The 9,818-nt window shown below is 41.6% G+C and overlaps 1 protein-coding gene across 1 annotated transcript in view; it reads right to left on the bottom strand.

Annotated features, from left to right (window-relative positions):
* KCNH5 (potassium voltage-gated channel subfamily H member 5) overlaps positions 1-9,818 on the bottom strand; it is a 151,390-nt gene that overhangs the window by 113,340 nt on the left and 28,232 nt on the right. Inside the window, exon 5 of the mRNA XM_009638013.1 lies at positions 5,710-6,102. Within this exon, the coding sequence (XP_009636308.1) occupies positions 5,710-6,102 (393 nt within the window). The remainder of the gene's footprint in view (positions 1-5,709; positions 6,103-9,818) is intronic.

Here is a 9,818-nt window from a genome sequence, read left to right as displayed (position 1 = left end):
CTGAGACATATAATTAAAGTTCAGTGTGCCATAATCCACATCAGAGCAGTGCAGCATGAGGCTACCAGGTCACATCTGCCTGCTGGGACAACCCTGCCTGCCCTCCCACCACCCCCTGCATCGACCTCGGCTCAGGCCCTTCCTTTCACAAGTTGCCCTGCACATCAAGATGACATTCATGTGTCTCCACAGGGGAACCCGCAGAAATATCCCGGGCCTTGTACAGCATTAGAAAAGCTGGTAATTAAACAGCGGCAGAACTTGAATAAAACCTTAGCTTGAATAAAAGCTGAAGACATGCGGTGCAATTCTGCAACTCAGTGCAATAGGGGTGATGGGGCGAATAAGCCGCGGGGCGAATATGGTTGACCATCTATCTAATATATGCCTAAGGTGGGTACATTCATATTTGGACAGTGTAACCATGCCATTGTATAATTATATTGCATTTTTCTGCACACTACAGCAGGATGACAGTATTCTTCATATTTAATTGCCTTCCAACTGCATAACAAAGGGGGAAATGCCAGGTCCCAGGTTTAGTGTATCTGTCGTGTTGCTAGGAGTTTTCATCATAGTTTAACACTTGGCTGCCGCAGGGATTTAGTTCTGGGAATTATTTTCTTCATATCAGCCACCTAGACTTCAGAAAGGTAGCTAGCCCTAGACTTTATTTCAGAGCCACAGCCACATTCTTGCAACACACTGATTTATCTTCACCTTGCATGTGTTACTCAGACTGGGGTCCATAAACCCTTCTTCAAATAGCTTCCGAAAAGGGAACGTTTGCAATAAAGCACCGCCGACGTGAATATGGCTAAACTAGTTGTATCAGCTTTTATTTGCTTTCAATTTACAGACATTGCTGGTTTACTTGCTATTAATTGCAGCGATGCAAAGAAATTTCTGCCACCATTGAAACAGATCTGTAATGGTAATTAAAAGAAGATTACAATTACAGGGATTCCCTTCCTTAATATATCCTGAACACATCACTAAATTTTAAAAGCCATTGGTCACGTAGTCTTACATTATTAAACAACAGACAAAGAACTTCAGAGGTTTAGGTCTTAAATTTGACTGCTTTCACTTCCAGCCATTGGCTCATGAAAAGTAACTTTCGCAGAAAGGGTGATCTTTTGTACAACTCATTTGAAAATGACCTATTTGGCTATCTGTATGGTCCAGCCTGACATTTGGTCCCATTCTTCTCCATCTTAGCACCATGTTTCTGGCAGAGATGGATCAAGCTTCTAGGTTTTACTTCATTACAAACTCAAGAATTCATGAATCTCAGTGAAAATTCCCAGAAGAAAAAAAAAAAAAAAAGACACCAATATTTTTCCAAATAGCAAAGGGGGCTTTTTCAACTGTATTTAATACTTGGTTTGTGGAAGCATTTTCCATTTGGCCAAAAGCTTGTCCATCCAGCTAGCCTTGGGAATATTTATTCTATGTACTAATTTACAGAGGCTGAAACGCAACCCTCGGCAGCACTGTATCAGCGTGCCTGTACCTGAGTGGGGGTACCTGAGGTCCTTCCAGCTCCAGGTACTCTCCCAATTGCATGGCTCCATCTGGGGACAAGAGCCAAGCACCTGCACAACATCCTGGCTTCCCCAGGATGTAAATCCATGCATTTTGTCCCAAAGGGAGTTGTAGCATGGTTTGGCCATGCCTGAGCAAGCAATGGGATCAGCGTCCTCAGGCACCCTGTAAACCCCTCTGCTGGCAATTTCAGCACAGTGTGACTCTGATAATTGTGACTTGTATAGAATCAATGGTTCCCCACGCTATAACCAAACATTTGGTAGCCCAGACTGACAGAGGTTGGATATTTATCTCTCTCTAGTAGGAAGAACACATAAAGGCTAAGCCTCAAGGTCACATAATTCTCTAGCTTCAAAAGTAGAGAGTCATGATTTTAGAAACATAAGTGATGGTGCATGTACCAATGGAAAGACTTGCTAACATACACCTAAGTACTCAGGGGAAAAAACAGAATTACTTCATGTAACTCCAGGACAAAAAAAAATTTCCAACTACCAGTCGCTACATACTTCACAGCCTAGTAATAATAGGAACTTCATGTGAGCAAAATCTTTGGATCCAACACCATATCTCCCCCATTACTCCAAACTTTTTCCTTTATTTTTTTAATTTAGAGGAAGAGACAAACAGACGTGCACTTTTGGACTAAATCTGAAGTTTCAGAGAACTCTTTTACTTTAAAAAAAAAAATAATAATCAGCCTAGTTTCAGAGGCTCTGAGCACACCCCCTCCATTCTGGTTCGTACCCTGAAAATTGGCTGGATTCCTCGGTATGTTTTATAGTGTCCCTTCTCACACTTCTATATATGAAAGGTTTTCTGTATGGCTTTGGTTTAGCCAGAATGTATTTCAGTGCAAGTAATGTTTCCCAATTAGAAAAGATGTCATGCATTTTTCTGTTTTCTAGGACTATCATCCCACCAATTTTCTTAAATAAAGTACGCGTCCCTCTAAGGATTCCACTTCCCTCTCTCCCAGCTCATTTTTCTCCAGCCTATTTTACCTTGTTTTCCTCCCCTTTCAATACCACTCAGCCACTTAATTCCTCATCCATCACACCAATTTAGATCACTCTGTGCTGTGCAAGGTATCTCTCTCTCTCATTATCTTACCTTTCCCCCTCCTCCTCATACACCCAAATCCCCCTGAGAGACTGGCTCTGTAACTCCAGGCATGGAAACCTACACCTCTAGTTCTGCCTCAAATCATCTTAATCCCCCCCCCCAGTTCTCAATTTGTGTGTCATAATCCTTTTCATCATAACCTTCTACTGAGGCTCTACACCCACTTAACAACAAAATAACTTTGAATTTCACAAGACTCCAGCCTTGGCCTAATGTTGTCCATGATGGAAACTACACTGTTCCTACTCCAGCCTTTACTGACTACATTTGAAGAACTCCGACCCTCAGTAATAAAACATATTTCCTTTTTCCAACACATTTTTTTAATCTTTTATCTCCTTAATTCTGACATTATAAAATAGCACTCAAGTGCACAAGGCATCTTACACAATGACTCAGCAGCCTCTGCATGAGAACCTTCAAGCACCTGTATCACCATTAGTAGTCTACATCTACAGTGGAGAAACACAAACCTAAACTTCCTTGGCCATATCCTTCTTTATGCATGAGAGACCTGCCTGTAGGGAGAAAAAGAAACACCCCATGCCCCCCCCCAGTCCCTTAGCACCTAACAAAAGTGCATTTTGATGCTTTGTGTGGAGAAAGGAGGGATGGAGGTGGGACAGACAAGGGAAATTTAGAAAGTCATCTTTCACTCAGCTGGCTTTTAGGGCTATTCACTCTGGTTTGGGTCCATCCTTCACCACCATACCGAGAACTCAAAGAGCACCAGGACCTACGCCCAAGGTCTTTACCACTAAGTTCTGATCTTCTGTCAACTTTTTCTGAAATGCTACAATCACCAACTTTAATGCTAAAGACAAACGCCCTTATCCAACACCCAGGGCCAAGATAAAGAGCTAAACCCTACCAGAATCAAGAGCTAAAAGAACTCTTCTCTCTTGTACTTGCCTAAGGAGGAAACACTCACCTTCTAACGAGAAATATTCTCCTTTTAATTAATCAGAGTATTTCTTACAAATTAAGCTTATTGACTTACTTATTCTTTACCTAGGAACAGTGTTTGAGCACACTGCTGCTAGCGGGCCAAAAAGTTAAATCCCAGAAAAGACGTACCAGCTAAAATAAATGTCAAAAGCCAAATGAAGATAAAGCACATTAATAACTACAACCACCCAGAACACACCAACCAGCTCAAAAGACTTAAATGTCACAAATGAAGACGTATCACCCCCCCCCCAAAAAAAAATCTCCCCTGGAAGACAAAGAAAAGGGAAAATGTAGACCCAAGGAAGAAAGACTGACTGTTTACATACCTGTTACCAAAATCACTTCAATTCTTTTTGGGCACTAGGGAAAACTGGAGTGGTAGGGGTTTGAAATCAAGTACATAAGCAGTTATACGCCAACATCTGCTGGAGGCTGCAGGGCCGTAACACATCATTTCACGAAAAAGAAATGTTACTGTTGGTTCTCTTATTAAAAGGGAGTTATTTTATTTGTTTGAAGGTAAAAGATAGCAGCTCTAGGATCACTGGAGCCCATGATACCTTGCTGTTGCTACTACATTTTGGTTAAAGTTTGCCTCTTGAAGCATGCCTCAGTTATAGTGCACTATGCCAATCATTTTCCTCAGTGTCACAAATGTTGCAGATGGTTTATTTCCCATCTATATCTTAGAGAAAGAGGTTAAGCTCATCATTTAAATCTGTACTGCTTGGGCACACAGATTTGCTGTTTGTTTTACATATTAAAGCACAAAAATCAGGAGAGAACGCTGCATTTTTATAAAAATCAGGTCCGTCTTAGTCTGAAAGTGGTTATCTTAAAAAGCTGTATTATATTTACAACCTTGATAATACCACCTCCTTACACAGCCTGACTGTACAACCTGCTTCCAGACAGGCAGCCCTCATACGATCTTGAATTTAAGCTGCAAGTATTATCACTTCTGTCATATTTGCTATAAATAAAATGGAACAATGTCAAAAGATGGTACTTAGCACAGAGACAGGGATGGAATTTTAAAGGAGCTACACAAAATCTGCACCAAAGTCTGCATTAAAAAATAAAAATGTAGATTTTATATAGTGAGAATATATAACTGCAGAATTTGAGAATTTAAAGAAAAGAAAACCACCACTCAACAGTGTTCTAAGAAAAAAAACCTGCTGAAATGTTGAAATATGAACATAGTTTTTTTCACCTGTTTATAGCCCTAAAGATAAAAGGCTCTAAAGAAAAATTAAAACAAGTCCTAATGCCATTATAGTTGCATTTTATTAATAAATTTTCTCTACACTGACTTGTGCATGCACTATTTGTCATAGTTATTGCTTGTTTTCTCTATTATCTTAGGCTGCAAGCTTGATTTTGTAAATGTTAATACATTTAGCAGTTAAAAAGCTGTAATTCAGTGTCTGTTTAAGATATTTATGTTTTCTCTCTTCAATCTTTTTCTACAATTCCATCAGTAGCTCAAGAACTGTTTGAAAATATGGAGGTAAGTCTCCCTCTCAATCAGACATTTAAAAAGACATCACACACACACAAAAAAATAGTTACAGCATGGTTCAAAAAGGAATCCTAAGGCAGGATTTTAAAAACACTCATTCAGAGGCATTCTGTACTTTCATATAAGTCAGTGGCAAATTTGCCACCAGTTTCAGCCAGAGCAGTTCTGATTATTTACATCAAGCTCTGCCCTGCAATGGATTAGGACTGGTTAAAGGCAATCACTGGGAACAAGCTGAAAAGGGAGGCTGTGCCAGGGGGACATCCCAACTGGTCCAGCCCATATGATATGGACATGCAACGGTGCTTTTGGATGACAAGCAAGTGATTTTAAACCCCACATCTGTTAATGTACACATCCACGCGTGGCACTGAAATCGTAAGACACTCTTCTCCAACTCCAGGAATGCTGGAGGTAAAGCCCAGCCACTGAAGGACTTTCCCACATATTTGCACAGGGCTTCAGTTGCCTCTTATTGTTGCCAGATGCCTGGGAGCATGCTCCTAAATTAACTCCTAATTAAAACAATCCTTTTGAGGCAGACTACAATCACTTACCTCATCCACATTCTCAAAGGCATTGATGATGTCATACGGTAAACAGGACAGAAGATCAATCACAAACCATGTTTTCAGGTAGTTCATCCTTATGAGTTTGGGATCAGATATAACCTCTCCACCAGGGCCAACAAAGGTCGTATGAAAGTTCAAAACAATGTCAACCAGAAAAATAACGTCCACGACACTGTCCAGCACGAGCCAGGCAATGTTGTTCTGTTTTGTCTTGAAGGAGACGTTATATGGAACCATAATTGCTGTGTAGAAGGTTAGAATTAAGATGACCCAGTCCCAAGTGGTCTTAAAAGCACAGTAGTGCAGTATAATGTGTGGTGGAGTCTTTGGAGCTTCTTGCTTGTACTGAGGAAGAATATCAGATCCCAGCTGGAGAACCTGTAAGAGACAGAAAAGCAAATGTTACTGTTTTCAATGAATATGGTCCCACAAGGGGTCTTACGGATTTCTGTAAGGAGCAGCACAAAGACGGGACTGTGTTCATTGGACATTGCACATCAACTCACAGTTTCTAAATCAGCTGATTTATTAAGAATGTCTGGAGGCAGCTATCACTCAATGAATGGAGCAGCATAGCACCTAAGGATATTCTTGCCAAAAGGGAGGTCTTTGCAGATGGACTGAGGGGAAACCATGCCAATAGCAAGGGCAGAGAGGCTCCAGAAATAGGTTGTGGGTGCTGCCACACCAGCTTACTCTCTGCAGTTATTAACATGAGCATTCATTCACATTTGGAAGTGTTGCAAGACTAATCTTTCATGCCTGACCTCTTTTTTAAACCACTGTTGAGCCAGAACAATGCCCTATGAAAGGTAAACCAGCCTCCAGCCTTGCTGGCTGACCTCCTTCTAAAATGAAGCACTGAACGCACAGTTTCTGCCCTAACACCCTGGCATGCATCCTTCTCATTTTCTTCAGAAAGTTGCTGCTCTTACAAGCTCAATATCACTAGTGAGTTCTCTTTTATTTCGTCTAATTACTTTTCTTTTCTTTTTTGCATACAACTATAATCTCCTGTATGTGCACTTCTGTAAAATGTGGAACTAGAAACATTGCAAAGGAACCACGCTAAATTCACTGAAGATATTCCTCCCAGCTAATCTAATTACCTCTTATCTCGGTCCAACACAAGAAACAAAAGCACAAAGGAACGCACAGCATGGCAATATATTGCACTGACAACTGAAAGATTCACGTGTATTTTGGAACTAATAACACCTTTTACATTTGGGGATCTGAAATCTGTATGGGATAAAACAAATAACTCCAGCAACTTTAAAAGTCATTTCAGCCCTACACCTGTCCCACACTGGAGCCGACGTACCATATTTGCAGGGACAGCTGGATTGCAAATAGCAGTCCTGTATGTGTAAAATGATCAAGCGCAGGATGCCTGCTCAATGAAGAGGAGTAAATGGCTCTGAATAAACAGCACAGCACCTAAGAATGCGAACTCACGTACCACAGATACAGATTCTCTATTAATTCTTTGCAGTCTTTTTTTTTTTAAGATAAGAAAGTTGTTACTGAGATCAGACAGTAAAAGTCTGGCTCTGCTGAAAATCTGTTCCTCAGAAACCCCCAAGGGACAACCGCAGCCTCTCGCATGCTGTGTTGGAGGATGTGGCTTCCCAACATGTCTAATCTGGCCCGATGTCAGGCTGTAACCTGATCGGATGCAAACCTGCTTCTGCCTACCTGTTCCTACCCTTCCTAAAGTTTAGCAATCACAACCTGTAAGGAAAGTCAGTTAAACTGATAGGATGAAAAACTAATTTACTGTTACATTAGTTAGACATTTATTGTCTACAGAGTCACCTGAAATGCACAAATTAATCCTCTGGCCAGAAAACCTCTAGACCCACTACAAAGGCAGCAGTGAGAGTGCAGCAGAGATCTCAGGAGAGCACAGCTGCTCCCTTTGCCAACAGCCTCCTATCACACCAGCTTTGGTGTAACACGTGTTGAGCTCCAGCTGAACAGCAACTCACATCAAGCGGAGTGGTCCCACTGGCATTCGTCAGAGACCCTTCACAGATGCCAAACCCCTGGTGAGACCCATAAAAATGTCAACCTGCAGGCATCCCTTCCCCAGTGACCAGGACAAGTCTCACTAACAGCACTAACCAACCACCCATGGACAAGGTTCAGACGGCCACTGCAGCACACTGAACTTGCTGGTGGATCCTTGGGTCCTTCCCTAGAATAAAAGCAATGATCGATACCGTCATTTTTTTCACAGCAGCCTTTGTGCAAAGCCATGAAACTTCTTTCAATGCCAAAACTGTCCCCTGCACTTAATGCACCATTTTGGCTTTGACTCATAATCTGGGCATTATCTCCAGTTATCTCTTGGGAATCGTCTGTGGTCAACACTTTACTGCCATGATAAATCACGACTGGGAATTCTTTCCTTGGTTTCTCCAGGCCTGTTTGTTCGCTGTCTTGTTCACTGGGGCAGGAGCTGGAAACAGCCTCGCTATAGCTGGAATAATAAACTGCTTAGGGCTCAAGCCAAATGTGATGCACATATGCTTGATAGTTCCCTATGCCTCTGGTGGTGGAGTGCTTGGGAGTTCCCATGATATTGTAAAAGCATAATTATTATTCTTAACATAATATCATGCTGAGTTTGACATGGTGAGTGGGTGGCAAGTGGCTGTGGAGACCACTGAACTATAATGATTATTTCTTTCATGCTGCATGAATTTTTAATTCTAAACCACTAAAGAATACACAGTATCTTGTTAGCTGCATTCATCACAGACTCTCTGAATTTTTCTTGTATACAGCTAATGAAAACGGCTGATAACGGTTAAGCCTGGTAAAGGTGGGCAATACATTCTGCAAGGGATGGGCTGTAATGGTAACACTCCTCCTCTGACACAGAAGCATGGAAAATGTGTCCTGTACGGCGAAGGCATACCTCCACTCAGTCTGCATTCCTGACAGCACCTTGCCTAGAAAGCCTTTTACAGCTCTAAACAACTTGAATACGAGAGGATCTTCCACGCTCTCCAAGCAACCTACTCCTGGGTACAACCTCCCTTACCCAAGCTTTTCCTACTGCCTGATCTAAATCTTCCTTGCTGTGACTTAATGTCATTACTTTTTCTCTATCTATAGCGGTCCTGGTGAATAATTTCATCCCTCATTCTATGCAACTGCTTTAGACTTATTTGAATGTTGTTACCATATCTTCTCCAGTCTTCCCTTCTCTAGACTAAACCAATAATGGGTATAATGGGATTTACAGAATGCTGAAATGTCATGACTCAGAAAAGCAAGACATGAGAGTAACTCAGCAGTCATCCAAGCTATTGGTATGGGATAATTCAAGGGAAAACATCACACTGCCAACACCTCAAAACTGTGGGTTTCCATTCTGATATTAATTTAAGTAGATTTTTTTATTATCGAAGTCTACTAAAACCAGAAAGAGAACCAAAAAAAAAAATTTAAAGCTGCTACCAGTTCTTAGTATCAAACCTAGGACAAGCTCTCTGGCACAAAGTGGCTAGGGCTGTCATTTTCAGTAGGCCATATATTTCAACCATATATTTTTGACCCGTGTATTTTTCATTACCAACGGACATGAAGATGAAAGCAGTACCTCTGTTTCATCAGTTAACCTGAAGGCATTCACTTGTTGCACCATCTGCACTGTTAAGGAGATGTTTGCAACCTGCCAAAGAGTTCATTTCATCAGTTCTGAAGAAAAAAATGATAAGCAAAATACTGCAGGAATGACTTTGCAAGAAAGTCAAGATACATATGTAGTCAGTGTGCCTGTACAACCCCAGGGACCCAGACAGGGATACTTCCAAAGGGGAGTACCTCATTTCTCAAACAAGCCCATTTCCCCAGGAGAGTAAGCGACTGTCCACAGGGCTCAAGGACATCAAGTCTGGTTCCACGTCGCTGTGAGACAGCACGCAGGGGAGCACGCTGTGCGCCCCCAGTTAAGCAACAACCGGCAAACTGAGAATTGCATGCACAGAAATAGGGCCATTTAGGTAACAGCGACCTACAGAGCCTGTTTTCATGACTGAAAGAGCGTGACCTGTCCCAGAAACGTGGGCTTGGCACACAGT

The sequence above is a fragment of the Egretta garzetta genome, unplaced genomic scaffold (genome assembly GCF_000687185.1).
Source record: "Egretta garzetta isolate BGI_Z169 unplaced genomic scaffold, ASM68718v1 scaffold95, whole genome shotgun sequence".
Taxonomy (NCBI): Eukaryota; Metazoa; Chordata; class Aves; order Pelecaniformes; family Ardeidae; genus Egretta; species Egretta garzetta.
The sequence above is the reverse complement of the archived record's forward strand: the minus strand, read 5'-3'. Positions and strand labels throughout refer to the sequence as shown.